At 31.9% G+C, this 21,962-nt stretch overlaps 1 protein-coding gene across 1 annotated transcript; it reads right to left on the reverse strand.

The window, feature by feature from the left end:
• Positions 1 to 55: 55 nt before the first annotated feature.
• LOC125068416 (differentially expressed in FDCP 6-like) lies at positions 56 to 21,962 on the reverse strand. The gene is made up of 10 exons (XM_047677525.1): positions 21,774 to 21,962; positions 4,963 to 5,151; positions 4,562 to 4,702; positions 3,024 to 3,263; positions 2,417 to 2,646; positions 2,003 to 2,192; positions 1,753 to 1,889; positions 1,455 to 1,591; positions 1,098 to 1,222; positions 56 to 342 (listed from the first exon to the last, which is right to left on the reverse strand). The coding sequence occupies exons 1-10, from the start codon at positions 21,864 to 21,866 to the stop codon at positions 199 to 201; spliced, it is 1,626 nt and encodes a 541-aa protein (XP_047533481.1). The 5' UTR covers positions 21,867 to 21,962; the 3' UTR covers positions 56 to 198.

Here is a 21,962-nt window from a genome sequence, read left to right on the forward strand (position 1 = left end):
TAAATTAATAAATAAGCGCCTAATTATTTATATCAAATACATAATATAAAAATTGGTAAAATACTGTGTTTTATCAAATTGTTTATACATTTTTCAAAAGCTGCCATATTTCGTAGACTACTGAAAAATCCACGTCTTGATGTTACGAAATATTTTTTATATACTTTTCCTATTTTATTAGAATACCACAGATTGTTCTTATAGCTTTTCTTCATCGTGTAGAGTTTTCAAGTGCCTCAAAGCCCTGAGGTCGATGAGGGTATCGGATGAGCTCTTTGTTGTCGGCACAAATGATATCGCACGTCTTGCTCGTTCGCCGTTTCGAAGAACTGGGTTAAGATCCTGGAAATAAAAAGAAATATTTTGCGTTCTATTTGAATAGCTTAAATCATTATTAGCTTATAATCCGTACTTATATACGGACATTACTGTGACATTGCTGTGGTACTAAGTCATTTGTTGTGTATCGACCCAAAAAAATATTACAACAATTTAATATCAATTAATTTAGGATAAACTAAAGTTGCAATTTTTTTCATAATATCCATATGATATTTGAGTATAATTTTTACTTTTCTTTTAATTTTAACGATTTATTTAAGACTTCATTAAATAAAGTAAAAAGAAACATCCTGTTAATGTCCCACAGCTGGGCTAAGTTCTCTTCCCCCTTTGACGAGAATATTTTGGAGCTTATTCCACTACAGCACTTGTGACAGAATTTAATAGAAATTAGCCACATACAGTTTTCATAACGATGTTTTCCTTCCCGCCAAGCACGAGATGAATTATAAACACGAATTAATTACATGAAAATTCAGTGGTGCTTGCAGGGTTTGAACCTGCAACCACTGGGCCAAATCGGCTCTTGAGTATTATATCGTCTTAATACTAAAAAACATCGAATCAAATTGATATTATGGGATCAATGTTAAAGGGACCGAGGAAATGTTTGTACTTGGATCTTACAACGACGCCACATGTAACTGTGAATAATTCTGTTATATAACTATCTGTATTACTTCTAAATATGTACGTTAAGGCCGATAATATAATTTCTTATATATTATTTAGTATGATTGTATATATTTATTTACTCGGAGTTGAACGTGCAGTGCATGTGCATTGTGCTCGGTCTGGGAGATCTTTGATTGAGCTGCTTTCAGTTCCGCATCCAGATTCTGTTTCTCTTTCTCCAGCTCCTTGAGTCGACGTTCTGCTTCTGTTATACATGTAGAATAACAGATAGAGTGAATTAGATCTACAGTGGCATATTAAACGATTATTATGTGGTTTTTTATATTTTTTTACCAAATTATATGACGCGTTTCGGAAAAGGTTTTAGTAATTACTTGGCAACAACATCTGCCGACGGTTTTGGTTGTAGTATATGCTTATTCCAATTCCAATTATCTAGATGCTACTTACTACCTTATTAAAACTACCAAACTAACCTCTGTATTGCGCTTCTTTTTCCGCTTGGAGCATTTCGAATTGTTTTCGTTTCAGTCTTTCTTCTTCCAGCATTTTGTTTTGTTCTTCTTGTAATCGCTCTAATTCTTCCCGCCTTTCCCATTCTTCTGCCAATACTCTGAAATTTACAAGTTTTTTTTTTTATTTGGACATTGAAAACGTAATTCGGGTTTTTTTTAATTATGATTATTTATTTTCCCATGTAATATTTACCGTGTCTTAACACAATTTTCATGAATTACGATTCAAAGTTATCATAACCTTATTTTGATTGATTACCTGGCTTGTAATGCTCTAACAATTTCTTCGTCTCTCTTCGCTTGCGTTTCTTCTTGTAGAAGCCTCTCTAGTTCTGCTTGGGCATTTTTTAATTCTTCTAGTTTTTTGTTATCCTGTTGCGCTAATTCTGCTAATTCCTTGAATAAATATGAGGTAGCTATTAATTATTTTTGGATCGAGGTTCATATAGGTTTAGTTTAGAAAAGTTTTATCTCGCTAAAGATGTACATAGGAATGTCGATAATCTTACCTGAGCTTGTGCCTCAGCTGCCAACCTAGCGCGCACTTCTAATTGTAGTCTCGCGCGCGCTTCTCTAACTTCTTGCTCCCTCCTCGCTCCCGCGCCGCGTCTACCTGCGCGTGCGCGGCGCTGGTAGCCGTCTGCTCCGCCTGATACTGCTGCCGCTTGTCGTAGAGCTGAGAGCCATTGGAGACGACTCCTAAAAAATTAAACGAGATTAATTTGGAAATTAAACTATCATTAAATATTTTCTAGAAATGACCACATAGTAACAACGTTATTTCACAAACGGTTTCAGGATTAACGAGTACTAAACTTTAGTCTTCTTTATGGAAGATGGTTCGGGGTGTGAGAAAATTGTTCAGAATTGTATGTCCCTTTTAGATTCTGAATGAACTTACAAATAGAACAAAATGAACTTACTTATGGTCCTGAGTCCCAAATTCAAACGTTCTCTCGGGCGTGATGAGCTGAAACCGTTGTATTTTTCCTTCACCAACTGCTGCCTCTACTGAACAGTATTCGTCTATAGTGATCCTCCCGCATTGGTCTTTTTGTGAGGAACTCTTGTAGTAGGTAAGAGCGCACGGCTGGAGGACGCACCAATACTCTCTCATTGTGGGTAGGAGATAGCCTCGTTTGAAAAGATAACCCTAAAATTGATTACATTATGAATTCTTTGCATCATATATAGGAAGAAGTATTCGTATTCAATACAGGAGTATTATGTGATTTAAAATAGAAGCATTACAGGTTATTAAGTGTCAATCAAAGTAAAAACTACCACGGCTTCGGAAAATAGAATATCCTGATGTGATGAACCAACGAAAAAGAAAGTCAGTTTTTGTCTTATTTCGTAATTGCTTACAATTTTCAATATGATCAAAATATACTTAATTTTGTTGGCACTTTTTATTATTACCTCGCGATGATTTAAGCCAATGTTTTCATTTGTTTTAGAAGCGCAATTTGTCTTGCGAAAAACGTGATCTAATTTATGTTATTAATAACATATATTTAATAATCAAACCTTTTTAATAATATCTTCGATGAATACATCATATATTTCAGCCACAGCTTCCACTAACGCTTCTGAATGTAGTTGCTGATCGCAACAGTATTTAGCTTCTAGTACGGCCAAGAATGATGTCCATTTGAAGTGGCCTATTGATGACCCTAGCGCTTCCCAGTCCGCTGCGTCCCATCGCAAACCCAGACAGTGGACTAGCTGCTCCGTGATGATACCTGCTTCTGAAGGCTGTAGTACTACCTGGATATTAACGCAAGTTTAGAATGAATTTGACAAAGCCCTTCTTATTTTTGTAAATATTTTACTAAATAATTAATATAAAGTATAGTTTATATTTATTATTTATATTTAATATTTATATTTGTTACCTGTTAGAACACGTGAATCTTAATTGTAATCCGGAATATAAAGCTTTCATATTCTTAATTGTATTTAAAATTCAACTAGATTGAATGAGTGGTTAAGATTAACATCACGAGAAAACTGGCAGGTTCTTAATGAAATTCTGCCTCAGGTGTAACCAGCCAGCATTGTAGTATGAAATAAGGTTTAAATCTTCGTTTCGAGAGGGAGAGGTACTTGAGCAGAAGAGAGAACAATATAGTTTACCTTTACTATTCTACATTAAAATCATTACGGAAAGTGTACAACACACTTTAAGATTATTAAAAAGTTTTAATTAAATTTTACTCTAATAGCAATCAGAGTCCGCTTTGACATAAGAGTCTGTAGTAAATATCTCTGTGAGTACACATAGTATCTAATAAAAAAACATTAAGATAATCTCATGGACGATTGCTACTTTTATTAACTAGTTAACAGTTTCATTATGTTTTATAAATACTGCAGTACAAAAAAGCTAAAGAGGGTGGTACCAAGATTCAAACCATATTAAATAATATTCGTACAAATGTTGACGTCAATTTTTCAATTGTCTGTCAATCTACATTTTTTAGTTGGACGGACGATTGACGCGTATTGTATGTAATTAGAATAAAGTAAAAGAGTTGACAGAAAGTTAAATAGGTCATTGAACTTTTAAATGAAGCAGTCTTGAACGTTCGCATACGGCTTACACATGTAGACTCGTAGAAGGAAAACAATAAGTTACAAAAATGTGTGAGTGTTATATCTACGTCAAGAATTATATTGTTTGAAACTAAATTAAATTCTATATTACAATTATGTTTGCCTGTTTAAATATAGAACAATTTTGCAATTGAAACACGTCTTACAAAACATTAAAGCATTTGAACATGATAAAAATATAGGTATTTAGTTTTATATATTAAAGATATGAAGTAAGAAATGGGTTGCCCTTTCTAATTTATAGCATAATTAACATTTGACAATATTCCTTTGTTTACACAGATATGTAATGGTTATGTCGGCTGTGCCTCATGTCAATAATCTGTAATTTTTTCGGCGGATCTAGTCTTTATGACGTCTTAGCCGTCGTCGTATAAAATAGCGCTGATTAATTATTATGTGCTAGTAAATTTTTGGTTACAATTTAGATCCCAAAAAAGTTAACTTACAACGTAATGACTGGCATCATCCGCATCCTGTACCAAGTCGGCTAGCAGACAGAATATTCTGAATAATTTAAACACAGAGTCATCACAGAAGATGGGTTTATCTCGCGCCAGTAGATTCTTTTTGCAAACAAACCAGCACACCTAAAAATAATGAAATATAAAAAAAAAATGTTTCCGTAATTTTTATTACATTTTTCTTTATATATGTATGTATATAGTAATTATAAGATATATTTTCTTAAATATGTTTGGATGTGTGTCACACAATCATGTCCGAACGGCAACAAATTGAAAGTGATCTTAATGAAATTATGTAAATCATATTGGTCGCTATGGTCGTCTCGTAGAATAGGTAAAAGCAACATTATTAAATAAAAGATTAAAAAAATAAGTTCACTTACTTCGCTTATCTTCTTTTCATACTCTCTCGCAACTGGTAGGTTCAAGGTCTTAGGGAGCGAGCTGAACACTTCATGCTGTAGGTAATATCGGAACTCGTCAAAAGTCAACTCCTGGGAAGACCTGTAATGGTCCAGACCCTTTTCGACGCCGTACAGATCTAGTAATGTGCCGATGTTTGCTGTTAGTACCTGCCAAGAAAAAAATAATTAAAAACTAATGTAATGAATATAATAAATAACTAAACAATTTATTGTTATTCAGTCAAAATGTCATGAGAAATTGAAAGTACATTAAAATTTTTGTCTCATTAGTCAATCTTTCCTTGAGCTAGATGAGTCAGCAGTTTCATTAAGCATACAGACGGATACGGGAGCTGCTACAATGACACTACAAGCCATTTAAGCTAATGAGTCGTAAGCAAGTCGCGTCAGTTTATGGACGAGACCGCCAACCACTGTTTTCAGAAATATATTTTGAGTAAATAGTGATTCAAAGTCTAAGTCAATACTTTTGTAAAAACTTTGTACAAATAGATATATGTATTATAACGTTACTTCTTAAGTTTTTCTAATTCAATTTTTAAGATTTCTTTATTTGCTTATGCTTTAGTTATAAAACAAATCTTTGTTTAAAATTTAAGCTTTTTAGAATGAGTGGTGGCGCTCCGGACTGGACATGCATTAGACGCACTTTTATATCGACCTGGGTTGGAAGCCGAGAAGGCCAAGGCCTTTCTGGAGCCCTGGTAGATATCGTGGACGAACATTTTTTCGTAGGTTGCGAGAGTAAGTACTGTTTAATCGAGGACCGAATTCAGAAACAGCAGGGGTGACGAAACTTTTCTTACCAAATATAGAAAAGGCGTACAAAATTGTTAGAATATTAAAAATAACGCCTCATTTAGCTTAAACAATGACAGGTCACGGTGGTTATGGGCGATATAATATAATATATCTCCACCGATTCAAATGTAAAGATAACCCGACCTGCTCCTGCGACGACGAAACTACTAACAGAATGCCCGAAATACAATATTATCGATATCGACATCGATATGATACAAAGCATTGCACTTGTTTATTTATAGTCAAAAGTGTACTCAGGTAGGGAAAGAAATAAATCAGAAACTTTAAACTCTTCCCATTTAGCAGAACGTTCAAACTTAATGCTCGCCATCTCCCTAAATCGCTGTTGTGCTTGCAAATTAAGAGATGTTTATGATATTTACTCGAAATTGTTTATTTTTAAGTTGCGTCGTTATATTTACAAGATAAATGATGGAGATGTCCGTCAAGAGTACGTAATCGCGGCCATGCATCGAGGACTTTTGTATACGCACGCGTGGGCTTGTTTGTTTTAAAGTTTATTTTAGGGGAAATTTAAGAGCCTCATGCAGTCCACACAAGAAAATCGTTAAATTATATATGTCTATAGAATAGGTAATCCTGCCTATATACATTGGCACCGTGAGACATTTTAACTATTCCTTACATCGCCACGGCACCAATGTTATTTCCTTTGTGGCTGTATTTTATTGTAGGATATATGACGAGAGGGTGGACCTACCCAGACGGCCTTATACAAAGCTCAACTAAGTAATTATATTGTAAGACGTAATATTAACAGCACTGTTATTTTGCCTTATATAGAAGATTGTTTGCGTGTCGTTAGTAAAGTTATTTCTATAAATACTCTATACTATTATTATAAGGCACAAGTATCAAGATTCAAGAGTCGCAGCATTCAGTACCTACAGATTTATCTTTTAATGAAATGTCGGTAACTTTATTTACTTATATATTCGCAGATTAAATATAAATACAATAAAAAGTGAACTTAATTCTATGCATATATTTATGTCCAATCAGGACATAAATATATGCATAGAATTAAGTTCACTTTCATCAGTTAAAAGAGATAATGCACAAATGTGTGTGCAAATACACTGTGCCGTTCACTCTCTATCCCTCACTCTGATACAAACCGGTGAAACGGAAATTCCACTCGAATGGAGAGAATTCAGGTTACCTATGTTCACAACTTTCAATCTCATAATTTTAATTTTCAAACTGATTATTGTCTCAACTGGGAATTCCGGCATAGGGTCTCGGAATGTGGTGCCTTAAAGCTAACCACTAAATCGATTAGACAGGGAAAAATCTAAAATCATATCAAATGTCTTCGCTGGACCACAAACCTTAACAATAACATTACTTACTTACCGAGTTCGTACATCTTTCACTTGTATCGCGTTACTCAGTACCAAGTTAGTCAGTTCGTATAATTTATCGACACAACATGCTATAAATAAGGACAAGTTCTTTTTGATAACAGTATTTTGTTTCAAAACACAAACGCAAAGCATTTTAAGCTGAATTCAAAAAATGAAAGAGGATATCAATTTAGTTGTATTTTATTTGTTTGTTACCTCAAACTCCATCATTTATGAACAGATTTTAAAAATTATTTTTTTGGTGAGAGTTACTTTCTGTTTGGTTTTATTTAAATTTGGAGAATTTCGGTTATATTGATATTCAAATTTTATATAAACTTTATGTGACATTAAAATAATTTATAAATAGTTAAGTAATACTTATTATAAATTTCGATATTTATTTCGTATTTTGGACGACGTTATATACGCGAGTAATAATTTCTTTAATTTTTGAAAAAGATAATATGTTATATGTGTTAAATCAACATAAAAATAGATATTAATGACTTTTGATTTGTAAGTTTACGAGAAGTAATAAAGTGGAGAAGCGAATTCGTGTAGTTAAAATATCCTTCTTTTATAATTCCATAAAATTGTGGGTGCTTGTCTTTAATTTGACTTTTCATTTTAATTTTTAAAAGTATTACAAATGAATCCCATAAGAATTACTTTATGGTGCATAACACTAAAAATCAATAAAATTTACTATTTTCCTTGATTTGTCTTAATAAATAAATGCATAAATAATCTAATAAAACAGGGACAATTTTTCTAAGTCCTCAGACACTTTGAAATTTATTATGACGTTCAACTGTTTATAAATTGTATAAATTCTATAGAAATCAACCATAATGAGATATGCTATACAACATGACTCACCATCCGGTTACGTTTTCACTGGCGATCTTGACAGAACAATACACATTTAAAATTATGTTATAACATTCGCAGCAGTGCTATTCTGTAAGAACTCACTTCGTCCCTATGTCACTTGTAAAATTATGAAAACTGACTTATGGTTTAAATACGCTATTTTGATGCTTATAACCTTTAAATGTTTATATAAATTTATGATATTAATACTTCAATTGTTGGGTATGCGATATCTCATCAAGAAGCCATCATTCTGTATTCAAATACAATCAGCTTAAGGTTCAGCTAAAATAATTCCTGTGCTGTTCTTCATTGAGACTGGTCAACGTGATCGTAGTTTGGTCATCGTCATTATGTTAACAATAATTTACAAATAAATCCATGTATTCCAGCACATGAGACGTAGGTATTACTCTTGGATTATTGATGTGTCTAGATAGACTGGCCTCTAAATACATGCACATTAGTAAAATAGAATGAAATTTCACGAGCTCTCACAAACACTTAAATAAAGGTTGGCTTGTTTTAGTTCTTTCATAGTGTTCTTTCACATACACACATAATCGATGATGTTGTCTATATATATAACATATTAACGCTGACATACGAACTCGAAACTCAACTTCAATCTTATTGAAAGAATTTTTAGTACAAATATCATCAAAAATATTTTTACGTAGGAAACATGTATGTTTTTATCGCTCTTAAGAAGCGCTATTTTTAATTAAACTAATGATGTAAATTAAGCTTAAGTTTTATTTTCCTAACGGTTAATATGTGTATATAATAAAATTGCCAGTTAGATTCTCTGAATAGAGTTTTGAACAAAGGTCTTACATTAAACATGGATGTGTGCCTCAACATCAGCCCAGCAATAGATGAAACGTCGTGTGAATGCTAAAAGCCCGCAAACTTGTGTTATAAATACATTTACATATACACGCTGTAACTTGATATGCACCTACGATAAATAATTAGTAATTGAATGTATTGTTAACTTTAAAGACTAATTTGAAATGTTTATCAAAATTATAAATAGTATTTATACGCTACGCCATTGGGAAATAAATTATAAAGTAAACTAACAGCCTAAATTGTCCCATTGCTGCGCTAAGGAATTCTCTCCATTTGAGGAGATTTGGTGCATTTTTCATCCTCATACGGGTAATGGATTGTTATCCATTATTATTAATTATTATTTATTAATATTGTTAGAATGTATTATTAGATTTTCTTGATTAATTTATAAGTATATAAAAAAAATCTTTATTTGATTGAAGAATGATTGTTAGTAATAATACATGGTCTAATTATAAAAAAACAATAATATATTATAATCATTAGTAGGGCTTTCGTTGAGACCTTAAGAAGCCCTACTATCATCTATCAGTTAGTGTTACTATTACAAGATTTATTAATTACAGTGCCTATAGGAATGGTGACCATTTTAGCTAACACTATCTCGTGGCTCGTTTGATCGTCCATTTTTCTATATTTTCCATTACGTCGCAAGTTCGCTACGTATCTCGCGCTAGCTTTTATATAGTTTGCACTAAACGAGGCATTCCCCTCGTCGTGACTTTTTTACTGACGAATTAAACAAAGTTTTATGTCAGTGCTTGTAATACTGTGATGAATTGTGGCTGCAGCTCTCTGTGAGCTTTTTATTTGTATAAACTAATGTATAATTTAACTAGTGCGAGTGAATTATTACGTAAGTTTAATTAATTGAATGAAATAAAACAAGGAAATCTCACGTTTTGTTTTTGTAATTTCAGATATTGCTAAGTACGTGGGTTTCCTACGGGCACAGAGTAGGTACCTATTTGACGTGTATTCAGACGCCATATAATTTGAATAATACTTTTGCATTTAATAAAATTACATAACAATTGTAAACATTAAGACCTTAACTATTATATATACAAATAAAAATTTCAAAAGCGATAACAATATAACTTTGTTATGTCTTTAGATTAGTGATGGGCCGAAATTCATTTTGCATTCGCTTTAGTCGAATTTCAGCATTGAACCGAACTTCGACATACGGCCGAAATTCTGATCAAACGCCGAACATTTGGTCCAAAAAAAATTCGGCATTTGAACCGAATTTCGGCCGTATGTCGTACTCCATTCAATCCACACTCGGCCCATCTCTAGCTTAGATACAAAATATACATACTTAATAATGTTTAGAAATATTTGTGCAACAAGAGGCTTTGAATGTACGTACAAGTAGAGCGCAGCGTAATATTTTATCATATTAAATTCCTAAGTTCTTAGAAAGACTAGAAAAAGTCATGTTGACACAATCGTGACATTCTTTAATCGAATCGTATTATGTAAATTGAATAAACGCATTGTTAACATATTAAAGTTATGTATATATACGAATATATAGTCTTATGTTAAACTAAACCTTAAAAAAAAATAGTGAATGAAAGTCAGCTGGAAATTTACCTGCCTACGGTGAAAAGAAGGGTTATGTATTTTATCTCCTTAACTAACGTGTATGTCGTTAGCTTCTTATTACAGTTCCTGTTGTATTGCCTTTTTGCATAATACTCGTACGCCACGCAACATAAATTCTAAATGACAAATACTTCGAGTTGAATATTAATGAATGAATGGTTTTAATTCATTTGGTGGAGCTATAGCCCTTGTAAATAGATATACATGCCTGCCAGTATAGGTACCATAAACACATCATTATTTTAACACCAAATCTTTATTATTTCTTTTAATGCATTCCAGCTTAAAGGACAAGTGTGTGTGTGTGTGTAATAATACACAGGAGATTATTTTTGTATGCACGTCTGTATATATATATATATATATATATATCAAATTAATATTTCATTGCAATATTATTTGATATATGTACTTAGGTCAAAACTGTTAGGAACATATCATATTCTTGTCATAGTTGTCATACTTAATTTAAATGAATATTTTCGAAGATATTATGATTTAAAATGCAGGGACATAGCGATTTGTATTGTTTAATGACGAAAAGCTATTAACTTTGTATATAAAGACATTTTGTAGTATAGTTAGTATCAGTATTGCACCCGTGCGAAGCCGGGGCGGGTCGCTGGTATCGTAATATAACAACAGATAAAATATATATTTAATTATATTGCGACGCATTCAATCGTCGAATCTCTAGATTTAGTTTTCATCTAATCATTTAATAAAAACAGCTATAGCTATAAGTAGATCGCCTATAGGTATATATAGACAATAGTATTCTCGCGATCAAACCGTCGTAAGTGCCGGAAATTTGATGGCGCCTTTCGGTCAAGGTCGAACTTGTGTCGACTCTATCGATCTTATTTGTTTTATTGTAATCTGGTTTCCAGTGAGTGAGCCGGTGTGCAATCTTTTGTGCCGCCATAACATCGAAGCTCCTGTGGTTAGAGGTACATCGACCGTGTAAGAAGAGATCGACATCAGTAGTGTCAATGGCTATGGGCCAAGGCGACCACTAAACCGAAGGTATCTAAAATAAAAAAAGAGGAGTCGTTGGATACCCGGTAGGAAAGTTGCTATCGCTATACATTATGTATTAAATAACCGTCACAATAAATGATTCAATCAAAAACAAATAATTTTATATAATTCCGTATATAGTAATCGTATACCGTATTATAGAAAGGAAAGTTGAGGGTATAGTTGTCTGGGGATGCATAACGTTTTTTCCGTACGTGACGATTTCGAATTTGGAACAAGATTTTTAAAACTTCGTTCTAATAAAAAAAAAACATCCTTATAAATTAATTATTATGATGATAATTGACGGTGGTTCTTGTTTACGTTTCTTATACACGTTAAAGCTTGTCATAGTTATGAATTGAGATGTATTTAAATACATTACGTAATTTAAATTATAATAACGAATAATCATAAATTACGGTATCTTATTATACAATTATATGAATACTTTATATTTGTTGTGTTATCATAGTAGTCATAGATAAAATAAATAAGTAAATAATCTGGCTCAAGGACGCACCTCACACGAACACAGACGATTTTTAAAAGATAAAATTGACAGATATTTGAATTGAAAATTAGATAGAACTGTCATTCGATCCTGTTATATTTAATGACTTTTAATATATCAAAATTGTTGTTATATGTTATAGCTAATCCAAAAAGTTTAAAGTTAGGTAAACAATGAAAAAAAAACAACAGATAATTTATACAAAACAGAATTATATTTTTTTTTTGAAAAAACACGCCCTTACCTTTCCGTCCTGCCTATGAACTTTTTTTTCTTTTTTCTGGCTTTTATGCCTATGATTTAAGTAAGCGTCAAATCTTGGAACGTCAGAAGTATGAGAGCGCTTTAGAATTATATATTTTTTTTGTATCTGGTGACCAAAGACCTAACATTTCTATGTTGTTATAATCATAAGAGTATTGCAAAATAAATCGATTGAGTATTATTTCTTAACAAATTCCATAACATTATATATATACCTGTGTTTTCTAATTAATAATAATATAACGAATAATGTTAGTGTAAGTAATGGTAATGTGTATTTTATGGACGAATATTATGTCAACGTAAACAATTTAATAAGCGGCAAATTCGGTGTTCACGAGCACTTACTTAAATGTCAAAATTTGACAGCCAGTCTTAACAGCTACTTTGACATTTCTAAAGGTCACCAGGGCTGTTTCTCATAATATTATTTAAACATTCTTATGATTTCAAATTTTAAAGATTTTATAATTGTCCTTTTTTTCGTTATGGTGAAAGCGGTAACGGTAGAATTTCGTCGAATTGCAACGCTCTCCATACAATATTAGAGTAAAATATTTCTAAAGGTTAAAAAAGGTTGTACTTCTGTGATGTCTGCTGAATCGTACATATATTATATATTAATAGTGTATGCCGATTTTTGTCCCAGTAATTATGGGACGAAAGCTGCACGTAGAAGATCGGTTATGGCCTTATTTTGAAGAGCTCCAGCCGTAGATGTGCAGAAAATGAAAGAGGATTATTGATTGCAGAGTACTTAATTATTACGATTTAACAAATAATTAATTTTAGAGAGCGGTAAAAAGTTACTGGCTGGTAGCGAGTGGCGCTATGGCTCTATAAAAAAAAACAAATGTAAAACATGCGAATAGATGACGTCACTTTCCAATGAACAAAACATCAAAACAAAACTTGTCATAGGTTTCGAAATTCCTAAAAATCTGTTGATAGACGCGAAGTTTCGCCGGCGATGAGACTAGTAATAATTAAGTTTCTTTTGTCAAAACTAATAGCTACATATCTAATCTGTTAAAATATTTCTAACTAATGAGTAATTATACTGCATAAGAAATTACTCAACGACTTCGGAATGTAAATATTTTATAGAGGAAAACAGTTTACATGTAAAGGCTTAAGTAAACGCGGAAAATATGCTTATAAATAATGCAAGTCGTTCGCGAGACGTGTTTGCTTCATAATGTTGAGTAGATATCAGGTCAAATATGATAAACATTTTAGCCGACTTTAAAACAGAAGGGTATAATTTCGGCTGTTTTTATTGTATTACTGTCTGTGTCGCACTAATTGTAAACTGTTTTTTATTTTTTATTGAATGAGCTATCCTTCGAGGGTATAACGCATTTTTTTTCTTATATTTCATAGAGGAGTGACGAATTAAGTAGATCATTAGACTTTTTTTTAATATTATTTTTTATGCTATAAGGCATTTTTTTATGTTTGATGGCAACCCTAAATTTCAATGTCTAAAGAAATGTTGTCCCGCCATAAACGGTGCGTGAGTGCTACACGCGAATTAGGCCGTGTAATTTTACGACGTTCACATTTTACAAAATCATAATGTTGATTTACGAAATATTAACTAATAAATAAAAGCTTAAGCTGTCCATTTATTAAATAAACAAGAGCTCCTCAAAATAATATGTAGTCTCTTAGGATGAATATATATTTAATTCACTGGGTTCACTGTTAAATAGTAAATTTTTGCGTGTTGGTCATAATTCACCGATTTCGTCCAAGAGATCTCAAAATAGATTGGACAACTGTGCACGACAAATGTAGTGCACAAATATGTGAGCAATGGGAAAAACAATGGCGCTCTCGATTCCCTCGCTCTTGTAATCCGATGAGACACCAAATCAGGGTCAAGGATTTCAAGCCAACAAGGGAACATAAAAACTATCAACTCAGTGGACTGGGTGGACAGGACTCAGTGATGCTACTGAGAATTACTGGACTGCAAAAATCCAAATCAAAAAATGTTCTTTACAAGCCCCGCTTGGTTTAAAACTCAGGACATCCGGATTTAGAGCTTTATAAACTAAACCAATGGGTCAATTGATCATTTCTATATATAAGTAAACGAAGTACCACTCATCATATGACCTTCGAAATTATAGAAAGAGTTTTTGGGAGTTTTCAACGATCAATGTGTAGTCCACGCTTTTTAACTTTAATAAGTATAATCTTGTATGTATTGTGTAATATGCCTTATTCATCAATTTTGGCATAAGCTTTAATTTTTTTAATAGGCATAATATATTATTTTTAATATACATAACATTATTGAAAATATACTAAGAAGCAACTGTAAGTTTACCCACTTCATTAAAAATATCCCGAAGGAAATTTCGACCTCAAAGATTTATAGTGATCTAATTACAAGCGAGTGAATAAAAAAAATCTTAAAATATTTGGATGTTCTCGTGAACACAATGCTAACGTACAATTGCTTGTACAAAGCAAGCGTGCTTATTTTGAAAGCTCCGGTTTTTAAAGCAGCGATTGTATAATGAACACAATTAGGTCAATTAGCGAGAAATTCGGGTTGTGTCGAACCGGACGCGGAGATAATTTAATTTGAGGATGCAATAAGAAACGAACTCATTATTTATTCAAATAAAAACCATGTCGAGTGAAAACGTTTGATTAATGAAGTTCATTATTTTGGAAATCATGAAATTATTTACAATTTGGTAAAGCTATTGATAATCTCATCGACTACCCCATGTTTTTAGAACACGTTACACATAAATTGCGTTCAGTGATGTCGTTTATAATAAAATATAGATAGGAATATATATTTTATTATTAACATGATAATTGGGTATACAAAATATACCCTATTAGTAGCGGGTAGTACATTTTTTGTCCACAAAGTCAGAATTGTGAATCAGCGGGGAAATTCTTGACACCATTCCATGCGTTTGTAATTTATACAGTAACTATTTTTAATTTTGACTGTAAGTAATAATTATCTAAATACAGTATAAAACGTACCTAATCCTTAAAATAAATTCTGAATGAACAGTCGTTTTGTAGACGTGCCAAATCTCAACTCAATGATGTTATATAACCTTCAAAGAAAATCACGAGGCATGTCTTATGATATGGGATACATATTGCACGTAATACTTATTTGTAACGGTTGCAATACGATCTCGATTCGATTCCGATGAAACTTCGAAAGAACCGCAACTGGATCGTTGTGTTAATAGAATAAGAAAACTTAACTGTTAACGGCTACGATATCGATTCGATTCGATTGCGATAAAACGTAACTCAACTCATATGATTAAGTAATTATGGAGTTAACTGTAACACAAAATTGTCAAAGCTCATCAAATAGATTATTCTCGCAAAGGTTATAGGGTCAAGGTAAGGTGACGTCATGTCTTGTAACTTCAGCGTAACCTTCGTTTGGGCTGAGGTAAAATTACTCAAACCGTACATTCAACATTTATGTGGGTAAGTATAGTGTAAAGGATTAATACTATAAGGTCTGAACTGTCTGAGTATACACACACAACGTAAAACGCTACGAGTATATGGTATTTAAAATCATTTTAATATATACTGAAAGAACTGGGATGGTCCAGTTAGAATTCGTAAATCTTAACCAAAGGTTAAACCCAAGCAGGAACCTTTTATAATTAATCTCATGTTCGGCGCCAAGAATGGTTGAATAGTTAAAATATTGAGTGCATAGTTTTTTTTTACAAATATTCCTTTATAGTCTCACGCCCACGACTGGACAGATGAGATGAAAGTGAGCATAGAGATAGATTACGAAAACATATATATCAATATTTTATTTTTACGCAAATTAAAGCGGCCGGTAATTGCTATTTTATTAACAATATATTCTTATATCAGCTGACAATCGACTTAACCTATAAATTTTGCTTTATTAGTTAGACAAGGCCGTGTCTTCTAACAAATATCAAATCAATGTTATAGTCAATATTATCGGCCTTCGTTAGTGTGATACTTAAATTGTCTTAGTGTGCGTGAGAGGATTAACACAAGAGGAGAGTCAGCATAAAGAATACAAATTAGATTATATTTGTTAATAAATGCCTATAAATGCGAGGGAATATATAATTTATTAATAAAAGAAATATAAATTTCAACCTGTTTAATTATATCAGATATTTTAGAGAATAAGCCACAACGGTTAATATAATCTTTGTCAATATAATTAAACAACAAAGTTTTCGCTCGCTGCCGTCGGAATCAACAAGATATTACGATCGCGTATAGATCTATAACAGAAAGAGAGAAATCAGTTTTTAACAAAACACCCGCTAGATAACGTTAATAAGAAACGCCGTGTATGATTGAACGATAAAAATCTTTAATGTGCGTTTTTTAGACGTCGTGTACATTGACATACTTACAAGCAACGCATAATTTACTACTTGAGTAATTTTTAAAAGTAATTAACACGATGATAAAATTAAATAATCTTATTACTTTCTCATTTTAGTTATTGGTAGTTTAAATAGGTCAATGACAGTCAGAGATGTGAAAATCGTATTTTTTATTAAAAAAAAAAAAACAATTATTGCTATATACTCTATTCCAACCATAACAGGAAAAACCAAATAAACATCATTTGACAGCAAATTGACGCGATATCATTGGTTGAGAGCTTGATAAATCTATGATATTTACTATAGATTTGCGAAAAATGGCATTTTGAACGGTGGCGAAATTGTTGAATTGTGGATGTAAAATAAAGTGGAAATAAGTAGTAAAGTGTAATAGTGTTGTATTATAAATAAACATATATATTGATCAATATATAGGTATTTATTTATAAATATAAACAACCCACTCAACTATATTGTGTATTTTACTTCTTAGTAAAATCGCATGAAATACGTCAATCTAAGGTTTGTTTATTTTTTTTCCTAATTCCATTGGAATAGGCTATAAGTGTATTTATTCCTAATATTTATTTACTTATAATTTTGAATTCTAATCACTGTTATTATTTGTTTACATATTTCTTTGAAAATACATGGAAATATATCCAAGTGCTTCAAATCTTCTTTCAATATAAACACAAAATTTTGTATTAAAATATTGTTCTTCAGAAATAACTGAACGCTGTATTCACAAAGACTAAATAAAACAAATTTCCCACAAGCAGCTCACAATAGAAATATTAGTAATCACTGGAAGATGTTTTAAAAACATGCTAATTACTTTAAGGTAAAAAACTGTGCACAAATTTGGATAGGTACCAAAGTATTAATATAATAAAATCATTTTTAAGGTTAAGTGATCAGCAATACTATTAAGAACTCATGTCGAATCTCACTCTTGAAATGTTTTAAATCGTCTTATGGTCACGTAATAATACGTAATACAATTGATCCATGATTCATTTTAATTTACTGTATATTTAGGAGGCCCATTCATCATTACCTAATTATATTTCAAATTAGCGTTTTTTTTTAATTAAATTAATATTTTATTTTTACATAACGCAAGTAACGATTTAATTATAAAGCTGTGTAAATAAGAGTGTAAATATCATATAAAGTGCATTATATCTTCCGGCCGCGTCGTCCGTCTGTCTGGCGCCAGCGAGAAGGTTACGGGAAGGCGGAAACACCCCATGCAATAAGAATCAATGATTTCTGTCAAAATAATTTTCGATATAAATTAAATCGATACTATAATAGGATTTGTTTGTTACCTTACCTTTGAAAATAAATGGATTATTGCAATGGAATTGCAATATTTCGATATCCGTATAAGATTACACAACCCAAACGTCTGAAATGGACTGAGAACTGGAATGGTGTAACATCAATGTTGTTATACTAAAATAAATCATATTAATACTGGCATAATATTGTTACCGAATAAAACTACTAACAAAAACGACATATATACTAAATATAATAATATACATAATAAAATCGTAGGTTGAAAAAGTAGTATTGTTAAAATTGTACCTATATTATATCGAAAACGAGCCAAAATTATAAGATATGTTTGTAATTGGTACGAAAAAATATATTTACTTCAGGACTCGAATCAGAGATCATGTTATTAAAATATATTTAATAGCGATATTTATGAAACAATATTAGCTTACACCTCATAACGTGAGTCAAATAGTAGTCGTTCTTAATATATTAGTCGTGTTTTTGTTTATTTCTTATAAAATGGTAGGTGGAAAAGCAAACCCACGTGGTCGTCCATAGACATTGGCACCGTGAGAAACATTAACCATTCCTTGATGTAAGGAATCCTAGGAATCTTGCGTCAGCAATCTTGGGGACTAAGATGTTGTGGACCTTGTGTCTATAGTTACATTTTGCCACTAGCTCATTTAACCGGCTCATTTGACCATTCAAACCGGATTTTGATCAAACTGCTGATCAGCGGTAGAATATCCAATGATTGATTCGTACCTACCCAGACAGACTTGCTTATATAACTACCACCAAGTCCTAGAAATTAAATCAATTTAATTATTATTTGTAAACATTGTATAGTTATTTATAATTAATACGGGTACAAAGCCATGTGTGATATTGCCAATACTCGTGAAAGCATATTTGCTGACGAGCCTTTATATGGCAGTTTAGTAGAAATTGGAGCACCTAATGGTGTCGACAGCGGCGCGGCGGAGGGCGAGCCCATGTTTGCTATAAACGTTGTCTGTCACGCTAGCTTACTAATTTAGAAAATAGATATTTATGGTCCTCTGTCGGGAATCCATGATATTCTTTTGTGTTCAGAGCAAAAAGTCTTTCATTAATGAGTTCTATTAAAAGCAAAAATAACAACAGTGATATAGTATTAGATCGTTGTAGAACCTATTGAAGTTTTCGGGGCGGATTGTGGGACTTGCCCTACAGGAATATCCACTAAAAACCAGCGGTACCCTCTCCGTCTCGTCGGGCGTCATTAAACAAGTACCTACTGTAAGTTCAATTAAACATAATAGAATCTGATATTATTTGTATATTAACAGTTTATTAACTCTATATTGGGTTATGATTATTATTGTCGAAGGACTTGCAAAAAGTGAATTCTTATTTTCGAACAATTTTAGAACTGGATTGATACTCGACGAGATCGTATTTTAAAAACATATTTACGCCATTGTTTAAATATTTTTTGTAGTCAGACATACAATTTTTTGTTTCTTTTTTTACTTCACGATCGATTTCTATGTTCCGCGTTTCGAGCTCGTTTAGAACATGGAAGACGATATCTGTCATTTAAAATTTTGGCACGTTTCTCTATTTGACCAAATCGATTACAATTGATCTTGATTCATGGTCATTGAGAGCATTATCGAGTATGGTCATAGTTTCTTTAAAAGACTGAATTAAAAAAAACATATAATTAAAATAATGTGATTTTCAAAGATTTATCATCTATAGTAAATACTTATTATATTTATTTTATCCGCCTGTATGTAAATTGTGGAAATAAATAATATGAATAAAAGTTATATTTTAAACGTATAAGAGAAAAAGTAACATATTATTTTCCACGTGTCAAAAAAAGGGGAAGACCTAATTGTACCACGTTCCGTCAACTCGGTATACGGGTGTGTCTGAATTTAAGCATATAAAAAAAAATACTTGCGATATTTTTTCTTCACCACAAATAACGAAATAATAAATTAGGCATATGAAAATTCATGCTTGTTGGGATTTAAACCCGATTCGTAATCCTTGACTAAGATTTACTTTTCTAAACACTGTGTCGAGAGCCATTTCTCAACATTATAAACATTGTCTTTATTTTATTTAATATTATCATGTACACTCTTTTCTCTTCTGATTAGCTAATTAAACAAGCCCCGTATTATAAAAAGATCTAAAATATAGAAGCGAGATATTACTATAGAGTAATAAATGTGAACTAGAATCGTGAGTCAGTTTTAAAACAATGCCTCGAAGTGTGCAATACACTACTAATCGTTTTAATTATTTTCACACACAAATAGATGATTTTCCTGTGCAGTCATTTGTTTTTTTTTTTAAATAACTATAAATAGTATAATAGTTATTTACGTATTCATAAGAGTCTACTGTCTTATTCCGAATATATTGCACACTAGTTGTCGCCGGCGGCTTCGCTCGTGTTTTAGGGGTTGGTCGTGCAGGTGTTATGCATAAGGAGAAGTAGCCTATGTTATTCCGTGGAGTTTAAGTTTGATTCGTACCAAATTTCATGAAATTCGGTTCATGGTTTGGCTGTGAAAGAACAACAAACGGACAGACAGTCAGAGTTACTTTCACATTTATAATATTAGTATAGACGTCTGCACTAAGCTGACTGCTAACTTTTTATATTTATATTTTTAGTCGAAGGATGTCGAAGTCCAGTCCAGGTTAAACACAGTTCATACTCTAATGCAACATAATGTCGTTCCTGAATGCTCTCATTTCGTACCGCATTTTGCTGTCCTATCGGAGTGCAAGAGCGACAGACAGTTCACCTGTTTTTGAACATATACTTGAATACTTTTATATCGTCTGCGCAGTAGGTTAGTCTCCGATGCGATCGGCGTGGTCGAAATCGGTCAGGAGAAACTAATTTAATAGATGAATTTATATGTACCTAATACCAGACAAGGATATCACAATATTTTGATAGCCTAGTGTAGCAAATTGGTACAGAGATTATGTACTTCGAAATGCGCACCAGTATCTTTATACTAATTTCTATAAAATAAATTGTATAAAATTATAAAATTAATGTTCCATATCGATAGATAGATGTCCTGAATAGTTTTCGAGGTCAACTATCGATAGTTTGACTAGTTCTGCAACGCTGCTATAAATATTTCATTTGATGAGAGTCCTATGAGAGGTATGGGGGGGGGGGGGTGTTATGAGGGTAATGTTTAAAGGTTTTTTTTTTCAATATTAATTTAATTTAAAACGTTATTTACATTTTGTTCCAGTCTTCAATTAAATAATGGAGCGGTTGTAGACCGGTATTGATTAATAGTTTATTCAACATTTTATTTATATAAGCTAGGCTGTAAAACGGTGATAAAAAACGTAAAATAGATTGATATAATTATAGCAATATTGCTATCACGATAACAATAGCGATTTTGTTTATTAAACGTACAAAAACAACACAATCGAAGTTTAAGGATTTTTATGACTTATCACACAGACATGACATCATATAATAGCTTTTAAGGTCATTGCAGCATCTTTATTTATTTTTATACGAGAGAAAAATACAGACGTTTTTATATGCTTTAAGTTTTTTTTTTATTGTGCCGATTTTTTTTGTATTTTTTTTTAATACAATTTTGTCGATATTCATGTTTACAATTATTATTGTGTCAGTATTAATAAATGTTTATTTTAACAAGGCTTTATATTAACATTATACCCTTGAAAATAAAATAGAAAGTATATGTAGTAACAAACCTTTAATTTTGATTTATGTACCGCTTGATTGATCTGAAGCGAGTCGAATGCATGCCATATGCAATTCGTAACATTTTTCAACAGGGCAGACATTTTTGAACATTTATCACTTAGTCACGAAAAGAAAAAAAAAATATAACTCTGTTTTTAAAAACACTACACGTCTGTCACTCGCGTGTTCGATTTTCA

Source organism: Vanessa atalanta, chromosome 13, assembly GCF_905147765.1.
Source record: "Vanessa atalanta chromosome 13, ilVanAtal1.2, whole genome shotgun sequence".
Lineage (NCBI taxonomy): Eukaryota > Metazoa > Arthropoda > Insecta > Lepidoptera > Nymphalidae > Vanessa > Vanessa atalanta.